This window comes from Squalius cephalus (assembly GCF_949319135.1).
Source record: "Squalius cephalus genome assembly, chromosome: 11".
NCBI classification, from domain to species: Eukaryota; Metazoa; Chordata; class Actinopteri; order Cypriniformes; family Leuciscidae; genus Squalius; species Squalius cephalus.
The window spans coordinates 28,797,560-28,813,472 of NC_137132.1; the positions used below are offsets into that span (position 1 = coordinate 28,797,560).

Here is a 15,913-nt window from a genome sequence, read left to right on the forward strand (position 1 = left end):
ATCCTCCGAGGCTTTTTACCGCCTATAAGTACTTCGTTTTTTATTTCCTTGTGGTGTGTGGTATCCTCCATTCAAACCCTCTTAGGTCTTAAAAATCTCCACCTGTGAAATGCAAAGTGAGACAATTATATGCAGTCGTTTCCATGAAACCATTAAAGAAAAGATCAAAGCGAAAAAATGTCTGGGAAAGGAAAGAAATTAAAAGACAAACATCAGAGAAGGGACTTGTAATGGCGTGGAGATTCGAAACGTGTGTGTGTGTGTGTTTATTGAAAGTTACGGAAGTTGTGATTGGTTGACATCCTGATCTTTTGTGTTTAGGTAAAGTGGATTTGCTGGAGGAGGTCACATGTTTCTCTGGCAGTAACAAGGGCAGCAACTCCGAGGTCCAATCGCTGAGCTCCTTTCAGTCTGATTCCTGTGATGATAACGGTAAGACACTGTGTGTGTGTTTACTGTTGTTCCTACTCATCATGAAAGGATAAAACAACATGCGTCTTTCTTCAGGACTCTTCATACAGTCATCCTCATCCTCATTTTGTTAATGGAGTGAAAATTTTAAGTCAGATTGGTTGTTAGAGGTGCGTGCGTGCGTGCGTGTATGTGTGTGTTGCTGCACTCAAGTCGGCCTGAAAACTTCAGAAATCGTAATTACGACCTGATACTCTTTCAAGTTATTTTGGTTATGTCAGTCAATTTCATATTTCTCACTTTTTTTGCAAACCTTTTTTTTTTGTTTTGAAGAGCAAAAGAAATGCGTATACGGTTTGCAATTGATCCTTCATCTGTGTGTTTGCTCATTTATTATTTATCATTTAATACCTTGAACTTGCAATGCGTAATTGGCCCACACTCAATTCTGCAGCAGAGAATTATGGGAAATGTAGTTTTGTCACAGACCTGCTGCCTCATAAATCAGTAAAAGTAGTATTTTTAAAGTAGTATAGTAGATTTATTGCTTCATCAAACAAATTCTATAATCAACATTCACTATTATCATGTATTATAGCATACCAATTCTTTTGTATTTTATTTATTACTACCACTGTGCAAGTAAACTGCTGGTTCCTTCGAGATTTTCCTATGGGTTTTTATAATGTTTATTGAGTCAAATAAGGTCTGTGGTAAATATAACTCGACTATACTGAGGGGCTGTTTACACGACACCGTTTTCAACTAAAAACTAGAGGTGGGCATAGATTCATTTTTTTAATCTAGATTAATTTTGAAATTAATCTAGATTAATCTAGATTAAAATGGCTCATTTGAATTCTGCCGAAGGCATCCAGAATATGTGTGCTACCCAAATAATGACTATAAAAGTAAGTCTTTGAGAACGGGTTTCTCAAGCCAGGTGGCGCATTAGACCAGGTGCTCATCTCCTGTTTCCAAAATGCATCACAAACTGCTTGAGAAAGCTGTTCTACTCATAGACTGTAAAAGGTTACTACTGTACTGTTACCGTCCGTAGGCAACATTAGGTAGGCCTATGTTATTATCAACTACTATAGGCTATCAATTAGGGATGGGCGATATGGCCTAAAATCCATATTGTGATATACATTGCAGCCTCTTGCGATAACGATTATAATAAAACCATTTCAGAACAGGTTACACAGACCCTGCTAAACAACTGCTAAATGTATTTTATTTTATTTATTTATATTTTTAAAGGGTGTATGTAGTTTTGAGAACATATATTGTGCAAAACTGTAAGTATACAACATAATTTTGCAGATAAATAAAATGTAAGTACACTAGCTGCAGAGACTTAAGTAGGTCTAATGTTTATTATGGCTTGGAGCTTATGAAACCCCAAATTTAAAATTAGAATATTGTCTAACTGATGTCTTTTCAGTTAAAAAGAAACACAACAACGATTCTTAAAATCGGGTGCTTTTAATAAAAAGAGATTATGTGCTACACCCAGTGCCGTCGCTGGTGGGGTGCGAGGCCCTGTGCGAACTTGAAATGCGAGGCCCTGCTCTTTGATGTGTATGCTCAATTGCGCATGAATTACAGTCACACGGACGTAGCTGTTCTAATTCTTTTGCACGCATAATCTCGCTGCAATACGTTTTTATCAAGTAGAATAATACAGCATAATCATGCACATATAGTCTCAGCTATGACTTGTTGCTATTTATTTAAAAAAAAATCAACTGTGCGACCACAAATGGCTATAGGCTACATCAGGTCAGCTCGAGAATTTTCATCAAGAATCCGCCTACTTAAATGGCGTGTATTTTAATGATCCAGTGGTAGAACTCTCGCTTAGAGTGTCAGAGGTTGTAGATTCGAATCCGCTCTTGTATGGTTTTATTTTTCTCGTATAGCGTTAGTTTTTTTTTTTTTCATCAAAACCGATTATGTTAATCAGTGGTTGTATATCAAGCAGGGACACATTTGTGTGCATTATGTTAGAGTATCCACAACGGATTGAAGCGCGCGTCCAAATTAAGACAGTGCGGCGTGTGCGCGAGCCACACGAGAAAACACTGTATCCGCGCCACTGATCGCAGCGGCAACGAGCACTTTGATCACTTGATTTTCAAAACAAATTTCAGCGCTAGATCTTCTCTTATTTAAAAAAAAAAAAACGAACAAAATGAATGGTCTGGATATGTTTTATTTATTTGTAGAATTGTTACATTCGTGCCGCGAGATGTTTTAAAAATGGTGAAAAAACAAACAAACAAAAAACAGCAGGATTGCGAGGCCCCCTATTGGCGCGAGGCCCTGTGCGGTTGCACAGTTCGCACAGTCTATGCGACGGCTCTGGCTACACCACTCACTAAGATATATTGGGAATAATACGCGCGCGCTGGTATTCAGTGATATGTTTCGTTTTGAATTTGAGGTGGTAGAACGGATTAGTCGTGTGTTAACTTACCGAACTGTTACACCACACAGTCTTCGTCGGACGGCTTAAATCCGAACCAAGTCCAAATAATGGATGTTGCACGGATCTTTTACACCAGCTTTCACTTTCAGCCGTGTTTACTTAAGATGACGACGAATATGATGCGTTGCAGCCGGGTGTTCCTCGCGGCCGCGGGTAGATTGCGTCATCATAGCTTGTGTAGCTTGAGCCAGCTCCCAACGCAACTTGGAGAATAGATTAACGGCGATATTTTTTTTATCGCGCGATAAGAGTCTCGCGTTAACGCCGATAACGGCCCACCACTAATAAAAACGTAAAACTTTTTATGCGTTTTGGCCGTTTATTTACACGACAAGGGTGCCTGAAAACACAATCCTTTAAAAACGGATTTCAAAGTGCACGTTTTTGAAAACGGTTTCTGTGTAAACAGCAAAAACGCGAATCTCTGAAGACGATGACGTCATGCACATGCGTATTACGTGTTCAGTCTATAGTGTTTCATCGCCATCTAATGGCCTGGCAGCAGAATTAGTCGCTTTTAGACGTTTTCGTGGATCCGTGTGAATGGGGATCGTTTTGACAAGTGTGTCGTCTGTACGCGGAAAACTCAAAGGAAAAACTTCTCAGTTTTAAGCATATCGTTGTCACGGAAACGTACCCTTAAAGGATAATTCCGGTATGTAGCACTTTGAGTCTATTTTCTAGTTTGTTTTGGATGAACTAGAGTGGTGAACATTTTGACGATGAGTCCTGTCTCGACTTTTTGACTCTTTTAGAATCGCCTTTGACTGCTTCAGAGTGGCTGTGTACGGGCATGCACGAACATGTCCTTAAAACAACCCTTAACGTTCGTTTTCAAAACTGTGCAACTGTTCACAAATATCACAAATAAAAAACAAATATCAGTGCAATGTATGATTTCAATCCGTGTTATTTGCTATAGTGGAACTATTTTTTTAGATACCTCACAACCGCGTATAAACTTCCGCTCGATATTTCAGTCTGAAGCGTTAGCACACTCCCGACCACTCGATGGCGACAACCACTTTGCCGTACAAGGACGCGGTACGGAACTCGGTGTCTAGGCTCACGCTAGCCTTCTGAGAGCCGGAGAACCGAGCGAAAAGACTACAACCAAATGTAAACAGCCCCCTTTTCCGTTCCCGGTAGCGCAGTAATATCAACGAGCAATGAGTCCTCCAACAGAAATCAATGGGATTTTACAAAATGACAAATAAAACACGACAGAAACTGTTTTTCGCTACGCTACTTGTTTTTAATCATCAACGAACACCACTAACCACTCGGTGAGTTGCACAGTTTTGAAAACGAACGTTAAGGGTTGTTTTAAGGACATGTTCGTGCATGCCCGTAGACAGCCACTCTGAAGCGGCCAAAGGCGATTCTAAACGAGTCAAAAAGTCAAGACAGGACTCATCGTCCAAATTTCTGTGTCCACCACTCTAGTTCATCCAAAACAAACTAGAAAATAAACTCAAAGTGCTAAATTCCGGAATTATCCTTTAAGCTGCACACACACATATCCCAAACTGTCTTATCTAGTTACTTATATAAAACATACTGTACGTTTTCAAAAATGAACAACCGCTTTTTTAAAAAAAATGCGTTTTCGCTATTGGTGTGTGTAATTTACGTTTTAGAACATAACATTCAAGTATCTTCAAGTTATGTTTACCACAAAAATTCTTTCATCTGTCTATTTTTCCTGCATGATTCTTTAATTGGCAGCACAAATAAATCCATAATTTCTTACTGTTAAATACGACATTGTAGTCTCTAATCCCGTAAATACGATTATTCTGATCTGATTTGAATGCAGCAGGTGTGGATGTGAGTTTGTGTGTTGGTCACATCACCACCATCTCTCCTCAGATTCGCTGGAATGATGCCATGCTTGCCTTTCATTGGTCACAGCTAAATTCATCAGCAGCCAATCAGGGCACAGAAGCTTCTGCAGTGGACCAACAGTGTAACAGATATTGTGGAGTTGATTCTTCAGTTTGATTAGTCTGTGGGTTTGTTTGGGTTCTCCTGTGTGTGTGTGTGTGTGTGTGTGTGTGTGTGTGTGTGTGTGTGTGTGTGTGTGTGGGTGGGTGTGTGAAAGTTTCTGACTGGTCTTCATTGCTTTCTCTTTCCAAGCTTCCATAGTGACGGTAATTCGGCTGGTCAATGATGCAGTCGACACGATTGAGAATGAAGGTACTCTTTCCCACCGCTGGATTCTGAAGCATCTTCCTTAAAAGCGCTTGAAGACACATGAACAAACCTTTGAACTCAAACAAACGCACACTTTCTTTCTTTCTCTCTTTTTTTTTTTTTGTTGTTGATTACACACATACACATTTACTCAGCGCTCTACATGTGGACCATAGACTTTTATTAGGGTTGTCAGTCATATAAATAATTAATGGGTTTTATCCCATTGTATGCAGATTAATCGTTTGAAGCTTTCATGATTACATGCATATCAATATTTGATAGAAATATCCCTCAAGTAAATATAATTCAAAATTAATTTTGCATCCATTTCACATTAATACGTATTTTTAAAGCATTTAATTTTTTCGAATAATCAACAATTAGTTTAAATTGACAGCCGTCATATTAGAATGACTACAAACTAACCCAAACCCTGTCCCTTTAAATAAAACTTTTTGAACTTTTAGTCTTAATAAAAAAATTATACATTTTAAGCATTTTTATTTCTGAATTGTTCTTTTTTTCAGTTGCTTCTTTCCCAAAATATAGTTAAGTACAATACCAAAAAGTAACATTGCTTTATTAATATTGTTATGTTAGTGTGCGTGCGTATGAGACAGCCTTACTCATGAGGAGAAGCGTCACCCCAGTCAGCAAGATGATACAGCATACACACACACACACACACACACGCAGTCTCTCCTCAAATATTTTCTCTGACGAACACAAACCTACAAGCACATCCCCAGATCATATATTACCCTCAATGGAAGAGCGCAAGTCTTGCAAACACACACGTTTGAAGTTGTAAAAAACAAAAAGAATCTTTTCAAGTGTATCTTCAAAGCTAGATATGCTAAAGTAATGTAGGCTGATGAGCTTGTTTGAGCTTGTCCTTTGATTTAGAGGTTGTAAATCTAACAAACTTCTGAATCTTGAAACTAGTTCATGCTGAGACATTTCAAAACTAGTTCATATTTACATATTTTAAAACCATTGCTTCATATTGTCCTAGCAGTCCTTCAGCTGTATATTTAAAAGGTCCATGGAGTAATCTTTGATTTCATTGGCTGATACAAAGATCTTTTTAGCATAAGCATTCCCATATATACTGTTTTATTATTTAGTTGGGTTTTGAATTAGGATTTCTTTTTATATTTTTAGTTTTCATTCTAGTTTTAGGCATTTTATGTGCTTTGGTCATTTTTATTAGTTTGTTATTTTTTAATATGTCAGTATAGATTTAATATATATTTCAGTTTTAGTATTTTAGCACTTGAACTTAACTATTTCAGTTATTTCAACTATTCTAAATTTTTAATTAAAGTTTTTCGTCTAAAATTTTGATTTTAATTTTATTTGAAACTGTTTTTTAGATTTAGTTAACAATAATAGCATTGCTTCAAAGTGGACAAAACTACTTACTGCACCTTTAAAAACAGAACACAATGACTAGCTTACATTTTGTGTCTGTGGTTTCTTTTATATTAGTTAAAGCAATAGTTCACTCAAAAATGAAAATTCTGTCATAATTTACTCACCCTCAAGTTGTTCCAAACCTGTATGAGTTTCTTTCTTCTGTTGAACACAAAATAAGATATTTTGAAGAATGTCGGTAACCAAACATTTGACCATCGTATTTTTTATTTTATTTTCTATGGAAGTCAGTGGGGCCCATCAAATGTTTGGCTACTGACATTCTTCAAAATATATTTTGAGTTCAGCAGAAGAAAGACATTCATACAGGTTTGAAACTACATGAGGGTGAGTAAATGATGACAGAATTAACATTTTTGGATTGATTTACATATGTTTTAGTTGATGTACACAATCTCTAAAGTGATGTTGTACTTATTTTTAGTCCAAAAGGACAAAGTAGGACAAAGATTTAAACCTAATTTGCAGAATTTAGTAGTTTGTATGGCTCTGAGGCACTGTAACAGATAATGAGTGTATGTGTGACTGCTTGTTTTTCTGCTCAGTAATGGACTGCAGACTCACACTTACTTTTCTTGGTCCACATTTAAATTACATTTCAGCCCTAACTTAATCACATTCAATCAAACGCATACTGATGAAGATCAAACATGGGCACTTTAATAAGCTGGGAAGGAATGTGCACATTTTTACAGCACCATTCTCTCTCGGTTTTTAGTCTCCATTGCTCTGTTTTCTCTTACCCTTACAAATATTTACCATGGCAACTATAATTTCTCTTATATAGCCTACTACTGTTACTATTAAATAAACATTTTCATTGCATAGTAACAATAAACTGTATAAGCAGCATTCTTAATCTTCTTATCACTTTTACTATAGTGCTCATACTTGAGGGTTGGATTTGAACAAACCCTAACCCTAAATATTCAAATTTGGTCCTTGTTTGTGCTACTTAATGTCCCCCTCAATAATTTTATCCCTTAAAACTCATCTTTGATCACCGAAATGATATATTTAAAAGTTTTTTCCTTGAAAAAAAAAATCTTCATGCCTTAAAATAGCTTGAATGTAACTCAGTCTACACCCTTGCCTCATTTAGTATACGCGGTTCTATGAATATGCAAATTAGCCCCGCCTCCACTCCCTCACACCAGCTCAGAGATTGACTCGTAGACATATAAACACCACATAGACATATAAACAACATTTAAAAGCTTGATTTCACCACAGGATGACTTTAAAGCTCATATTAAGCGATCGGCTTTTCAGCTAAAAGCCACCGCCCAGAACACTCTAGTAACCGCATAGTAACAGGCTAAAAAACAACTGCATAGCAACACCCTGGCAACACCTCGAAATCAGTTGTGGTAATGCATATTTTCTTCAGAAAAAGAAATAATCTATTGTCTAAACTTTTGTTTCCCTCTATTATGTTAACCCAGTTTTAGTAGAATAAAACTGAAATTGTTTAAATTTTTTGTAAGGGTATCACTAGGGTTGTGTATCTAGAAACGGTTCAAAATTTCCAAGAACTGTGGTTTCGAAAAAGACGTGCATTTCGATTCCGCTTATTGATGTGATTTTTAAACCGCTCAAGCGCAGTAAAACACGGAAGAGAACTCAATTCAGCACTCGCACAAACGAAGCGCGCACACAGAAAGCCTAAGCTCATGTAGTGTGTGAATACTGAATTGAGTTCTATTTAGTGTCGTCTTGTGCTTGAATGGGCAAATACACACAAACTGATGTCAAAATATCCTCGTGAACACAATCGGTTGTCTTAAGTGTACGTAAACAGTTGAGAAAGAAAACGCATGTGTAACAGTATATTGGATCCGTGCAGCTCTTAAAGTGACAGCAGCCTAATAAACCTGCTGCCATCTGTGTCATTCATGGTAATCAAAGATCATAATAAAGGAAAATCACTCACTGATCCTGACTGAATAACTTCTGTAACTTTAATAAGGATTCATCTATATTTTATTTTTAAAAAGAGAACTATGCAGTGCAATCGATAAGAATTGGAATCGATAAGCGGATTTAAATTCAAACGAAACCCAAACCCCTTGGTATCACATGCACCAGAATATCACAGACCACACACATCTACATGCAATGTTGATGCATTTGAATATGGTGTTTGTACTAGTGATGTCCCGATCAGGTTTTTTTGCCCTCGAGTCCGAGTCCGAGTCATTTGATTTTGAGTATCTGCCGATACCGAGTCCCGATCCGATACTTAATACATAAAAAAAGAATAAAGAAGAGCGAAAAAACAGATCCAGGATGTTCCTTATTTTTAGCGCAATTTTCCTACGGACAAAATTGCGATTGTTTAACTCATGATTTCTGTTCTGTCTGTGCGCACCAATCTTGCACTTCTATCTCCTCCTCAACCAGACCACCTAGAGACTTCGGGTTTTCGGCATTATGTTAAGGAAGGTCTAATCTCGGGAACGCACACAAAAAAAAAAAAAAAACATAAAAAGATTTACTATCTCTTAGTGTTGTGATCCCATGACGTCAGAAAATTGCGCTAAAACACTCACTGAGTTTTTATTACTTGTTTATTTAATTCACCTTATTTTAACATTCAACAACTCTGTTAACAAACAGAGCACTTCTGTGAGGTAGCTTGAACAATCAAGTAATACATAAATTCTTCACTTTTGGACTTTAGTGCAACAGTAAATATAAAAAAAAGGTCTAATAAACAAATAGCACCTCAACTTAAAATACCCGGCAGGCATGTAAACAAATAAAAAATAAAAGTGCTACAGTGTTTGCAAAGCCAGTAATGTGCTTTTAGGAACTGCACTCCTAACTCTTACGCCGGTTTCACACTGCACTGTTAAGCCTGTTTTATACTTCTGCGTCGAACTGCCGCCGTAGCTACGTCGTAGGCTGTGTGTAGCGCGCGTACCCTACGGCGTACCCTGACGTGCACCTCTCCAAAAATGTAACAACGCGTCAATTCTACGCGGACACAAGCGCGGTGATTGGTCTGCCAGAACCCCTCCCTCGGGGTTTCACACGCTCCCTAGGTGCGCGTCAACGCGGACAACGACACAGAAGTATAAATTAAAACCAACACGTTGCCTACGGCGTATAGGCTCCGGCGTAGGTCCGACGCAGAAGTATAATGAGGCCTTTAGCAGAGCGTGCAGTGCGTATTTTTTTTCGCCGCCCATGTTACCAGATTAAACCAGGCTTTAGAGCATTCACACCGCGCGCAGAGGCGGCGCGGCAGTGCGTAGTAGAGCAGAGCAGCAGTGCCGCGATCGTTTCGGCGCCGAGTCTATTTTTGCTGCGCCGCTTTTGCTGAATTAAAGTGACAATACATTGATCATGGCCAAAATACACCGCAGTTTTATCCAAAAAGTGCATTGATGATATCTATTGTGTTTTAAACAGTCAATCAAATGACCAACAGCAATTTAAAAAGAAAACAAATGTCCAAAAACAAACTTGTTGCCATAATTTTAAAATCAAAGATGAAACAAAAGTTATATAAATGAAATTATTAATAAAATAAGCTCCTTGACAAGTCTTTTCTCTTAAATGTATTTGAAAACGAAAAAAAGCAATGCCAACTTATCCATTATGGAGTATGTAGCCTACACAACCCGCGGTTCAGCCGCGCGTGACAAACGCTGCTAGTGTGAAAGCAAAACGCACGTGTCCTGCTCCTGCTCACCATACGCACTGCTCCTGCGCTGCTTACTAACGCGTGCAATGTGAAACCGGCGTAACTCTGTGCCACCGCATAAATATTGATGTGTTAAAAAATAATGAGAATATATATATCCGAGTCCTGATCGGGAGGTAACGTCCGATTCCGATCGAGTCTGAAAACACGTGATCGGGCCCGATTTCCGATCATGTGATCGGATCGGGACATCCCTAGTTTGTACATAAACACAGTTCAGGGTATAGGATGGGTTTGGTGCTGACCCACAAATCTGTCTTTCTCTGTCTTTCTGCTTCTTTTCTGCCTACCAGTGTCCGTTATGGATCAAGGTCAAAACTTCAACAGAGGTGATTCACATTCTCTCTTTCCTCCTGCTTTGTTCAGCTAAATCTCCCGGAGTTCTTGCACTCCTTCCTTTTTTCAGACTTTGTTCTCTGTCTATTCCTTCCTCTCTCGCTCTCCCTTTCCGTATTGCTGACAAACTGAGCTATTGCATTCTGGGAAGTGTCACATCATCCAGCAGCGAGATGCTCTTTGTCGATGAGCGCACACACACACACACACACACGCACGCTCTCACACGCACGCACACATCAGAGTACCTGCAGTCCTCCGTCACCCCTTTCCTCTCTTTTCCGTCTGTCTCTTCCTCCGCAGTGCTTCCATTGCTGACTTTGTGTTTTTCTTTTGTTTGATATCGATGTTTTCTGATAGCGAGGATTAGGTCGTGTACAGTCTGTGTGTGTTTGTGTGCGTGTGCGTCCCTGCGCTTCTGTGTTTCATGCATCGCTGCATGCAATCCTCACCTTCATTTATTTTGGTTTGCATTTTTGATGAATGTTTCGCTTGTGTCAACAACACGTCCTCTGAACCTTGACCTCTTGACCCCTGGCTGTGTCTTTGATCACCTTGCAGGCATGTCCACTCACTCCAGCAAGACCTGCATGTGGAAATGTTCAGTATAATGTTCCTGTCCCAAATCCCCCCAAAAACACATCACAAATGGGACTCCCAGACTCATTCGAAAAATGTGCCTGCGCCGAAATCTCTGGGCGATATCTCACAATTTTGAGAAATTGCGAGTAAATTTCGCAAATAATTACAAATATATGGCAAGTAACATTGAATTAAACTTGAAAATTAGAAAGACTGAAATAGTATTTTCTTGTAAAACGTACTTTCATCTGTTTCATTTTGAACTTTTACAAAAATTACAGTGTGGTTTCGAAATCATAACATAGTATTGTGCAATGAACCCCTTGAAAATAAGTCTTTATTAATCGATAATCTGCCCCTGTAATCATACTTTGTGTGAACAGGAATAGTTTTTTTTTTTAGTTTTTTTTTTTACTGCAACTAGTGTTCATTAGTCAATTGTATATATAGGTACGTTTTTAGAGTTTTACTAAATTGCAGATAGACGCACGTTTTTCCAATGAGTATAGGTTGCAAATGGGACACCCTACGTTCTCGACAAGTGTATCATTTGGGACAGGACCGAAATCTAACCTGTTAACCTCTCTTCAGAATGGTCGAGCATGCAGCCCAACACGATTCCGAACCTACCGAAGGACCCCGTTAGCTGTTCGTTCACTCGATGTTTACTAACTTCCTGTTTCCTGTTTCTCCAGCATACCACTGGGACACTTCCGATTGGCTGCCGAATACACGCCTACCTGACATCGAGGAAGTCCCCACCTATGAGACCAGCGAAGTGGGCGTGACTTTAGAATCTGACTATTACCTCGGCGGGTTCGACATCGACAGTGACTACCCGCCTCCTCAGGAGGAGGAGTTTATGTCCCAGGACCAGCTTCCCCCGCCCCTTCCCACCGAGGAATTCGACACCTCACCCTCCAATCAACACGCCTCGAGAGAGAGCACGCTGAGCGGGGACCGCAAGCCCCGCCCACACTTCCACCCCAGCCAATACCTGCCCCCGCATCAGCTGCCGCTCGGCTCCGCTGGGGAGGAGTTTAGCACTTTCACAGGCAGGGACGGGCGCCTGTCTGTCAACGCCTCCTCTGCCTCCGACGTTTCCTCCGTGCCCTGTGGGTTCGAAGACTCTGAGACGGGAGGAAGCTTGGACAGTTTGGAGGACGCGCACATGCACCCGCATACACAGCAGACTGAGGTCTGACACGCCACCGGGAACTAAAGACGCAGTTACTGACATTAGCAGGACGTGTTTTCAGACATAAAGGACACCAAACTCTCGCGACTGCGAGACTAAAGCGAGACGGAGGACTGCCGACGCCACAGACGGACTCTCAGCGCTGCCCTCTGCATGAGCAGCCCACTAATTAAAGCACAGGAAGTGGCGAAAGTGATGTCATGGGTGGAGACCATACGATTAAAGCAACAAGAAACGTAATAGTGAACGGAGACCAATGATCTGTAGATGTGTTTTCAGAAATCGCCCTGGTGCATTTCATTGTTCCGTCCGGTTCCTTATTTGTTTGGTGCTGCCGTTTGTGAGTTTAAAACCTGGATCTGTTCTAAAACCTTGTGAGCTACCTACGTAGACCGCTTTACGCTGCCTTTTAAGATGCCTCATTTGTCCAAATTGTTTACATTTTTATTTTATATAAACAAAACTTAAAATAAAAATCAACAATAGTCATTAATGTATTTAACATACTTTTATTTCATACTAAGTATACTACAAATCCATTAACATATTTACTGACATATCGCTTGAGACTTAACTGATATAAATATTATAATTAAACTTTATTTGGAGTGCTTACAATGCACGTCTTAATATTAAGCCTAAAATGTGATTTGATATCACTATTAGTAAGGATAGAATGATCTCTGTATAATATCTATGCAAGATATTTAAAGTGAACCTATACTTGCAATAGTTCCACTTTAGCCCAATCAAATACACTTAAGTATATCTTTAGTTGGACTATTTCTGGATAACTAAAGTACATTAAGTACAAAATAGTTGTTCCAATTTAGCAGACTTTAAGTTTATCAGTTTAGTATATCAAAAGTACAATTGCAGGGTATTTATATTAAGTACATAAATATGTAAATGTAGTTGTAGTATACTTTGCATAAAATAAATGTATTTCAAATATATTTTAGTTTAGGGCATAGCCAACCTAAATTAAAAAAAAAAACAGCGTATACATTTAAATACAAAACGATGAACTCGTTAAAATTCTGAGGTGGCATTGCACATTTACTTACCAGAATGGATTGCAAAAAACAATGAATCCAAGATGGCGGACAAGTCTAGCATGTCGAATGTCGACTATAAATATACTTAGATTTCATTCAATAAAAAAAAATGGTTGTATATAATTTTTAAAAATAACTCTTAGGCAATATCTATGTGTGATGCATCAAACTCTACATCTCTGCTGAAGAAAACCAAGACTTAAACCAACCTAGTCTTAACTGGTTTAAACTAGTTTCACAGTTCTCTCAGCAAGGAGATGTTTAGCTGGTCAGCCAGCTGGTTTCCCAAGAGCCCAAACCCCCTATAAAAAACTCCCAAAAAACATCAGTGTAACCAGCTTGGTCAGGCTGGGAGACCGGCCAGCCACCCTAGGCTGGTTTAAGCCATTTCTGTTTGTTTGTTTGTTTGTTTCAGCAAAATAATATTCTGTTTAGTTGCTTTCCTTGTAGATCGTTCCAAATCGCTCATTTATGAGTGACCATCTCAGTTCGGAAGCCACCTTAGAAGGCAGCTCACTATGTTTTGGAACAGAACATGAATTTGAATCCGTCGTCTATAAATGGTCAAAAAGCACATGTTTTCTGTATCTTCCCAAAATTTATTTTTTTAGTTTTTTTTTTTAGTTTTTTTTGTAATGCATTGACTTTTTTGCACTAAACTAATGGACGATACAGTATGTTCAGATTTACAGCGGCCCTGTCTGAAATAATTCTGTCATGCCATATTTAAGTCCCTGGACTGGTAGCAGCGTCGTCTTTCGTGTGAAGCATTAATCGGATCCTGAATAGCACTATTTTTCAAGCTGATCATTTCGATGCGTGTGAGTGTTTTAATGGAACGTGGGCGACTCTCTTCTGTAATTTACGTCTCCCCCCTTTTTTTTTCCACAATTGCATATCAGAAAGCCATAACCAGAATATCATCACAGTGTCCAATAATGTTTGTGTGTTCACAGGCACTTACAATGCAAGAATGACACATGCCTGTAGTAGCTTGCAGTCCAAACCTCCTCCGGTTCTTTACCGATCCAAACCAGAGAGAAAGGAGCGGAATGAGAGAGCGAAAGCAATAACAGCAAGTCAGAAAAGAGGGAAATGCCAAGTCCTGAAACGGAATACTGAATAAAAGATGCAATGTATAGAAAGTGAAAATCAATAAAATATAAATCAAAAGGAGAACGAGGGAGAGAGGAATGATATTGTGGACCAACTTTGGATTGGAATGGCATTTTACCCCGAAGGGAACATGATTGGGGTGTTTGCCGTGAGCTGATTTGAGAGCGCGCACTGTAATTTTGAATGCCATTGGGCGGATCAATTTTTTTGTAAAAGCTGTAATTTTGACAAATTGTTGTACAGTGTATATAAGTAAGTTGTTCAAATCCAGATTTTGTAGATATTGAACTGCAATCATGGCAGGGTTTGTACATCCTGCGAGCGTTTGGCATGGACGAAAAGGACAAACACGCAAACTCACGTAACTTTGCTGACATTTTTAACAGATGTGCGCGCACATGCTTTGGCTTGTGTGCATCTTTTTTTTTTTTGCTGCTCCTTTCTTCATTGTAGAAAACTGCGTTTTACTTTTTCAAAATATCAGTTTTTCTGCTCATCTTTTTTTGTATTGTATTTTTATTTTGTTTCACCAAGTTTATATTATAGAAAAGGGAATTGCTTCTGCCACCTTTGTGCAGGGGGGTTTATTTTTATTCATTTGTTTGTTTGATTCGTTTTAATTTCATATTTGATTCATGTTGTTCTGTTGACTGTGCAAAACAGTATTACGTGTGTGTAAAATGCTTTTCTTCAATCCTGGATTTTTGTTTGTTTTTGCTGTTTTTTTTATTTTATTTTTTATCAATGCTAAAATAAAAAAAAAGAATATTGATCAAACTGAATATCCTTTTTAAGTTTATGAGTGATTTTCTTGAAGACAACATACAAATCAATGTTTACTTTCTTCTTACTAAATGTCTCTTTTTTTTTTGGTTCACTTTCTTAAAAAAATGTTTTGGTAACCCTTTACTTAAAGCATTTGGTAACACTTTATTTTACAGTGTCCTTGTTACATAGGTTACATGTACTTACCATAGTAATAACAGTAAATTATGCATAATTACATGCAACTAACCCTCAACCAAACCCTAATCCTACCCTAACCCTAAAGTAAGTACATGTAGTTAATTAATATTACTCAGTTCTTAAATGTATAACAATAACAATGACACCTTAAAATAAAGTGTAACCAAGCATTTATACATATTTTTTATATACTTTTATAAAATGCATCAAAGTATTTTCAATGCATTAATTATACTTTCTAATTCACCCTATAATAATTTGTATGGTCTCAGGAATAATTGTAATCACAGGTAACACTTTACAATAAGGTTCATTAGTTAACATTAGTTAACTATCTTAGTTAACATGAACTAAGAATGAACAATACTTCTTCGACATTTACTAATACATTATTTACATGTGCT

At 38.3% G+C, this 15,913-nt stretch overlaps 1 protein-coding gene across 3 annotated transcripts in view; it reads left to right on the plus strand.

The window, feature by feature from the left end:
* The window catches only part of fat3a (FAT atypical cadherin 3a), a 167,837-nt gene extending 152,545 nt beyond the window's left edge, over positions 1-15,292 (plus strand). The window contains exons 27-30 of one of the 3 annotated variants that reach the window (XM_079885843.1): positions 322-432; positions 5,045-5,104; positions 10,547-10,582; positions 11,867-15,292. In XM_079885843.1, coding sequence (XP_079741969.1) covers positions 322-432; positions 5,045-5,104; positions 10,547-10,582; positions 11,867-12,375 — 716 coding nt within the window. In that variant the 3' untranslated portion in view covers positions 12,376-15,292. The remainder of the gene's footprint in view (positions 1-321; positions 433-5,044; positions 5,105-10,546; positions 10,583-11,866) is intronic. The other 2 variants (XM_079885844.1, XM_079885845.1) reach the window with 2 other exon arrangements.
* Positions 15,293-15,913: the final 621 nt, after the last annotated feature.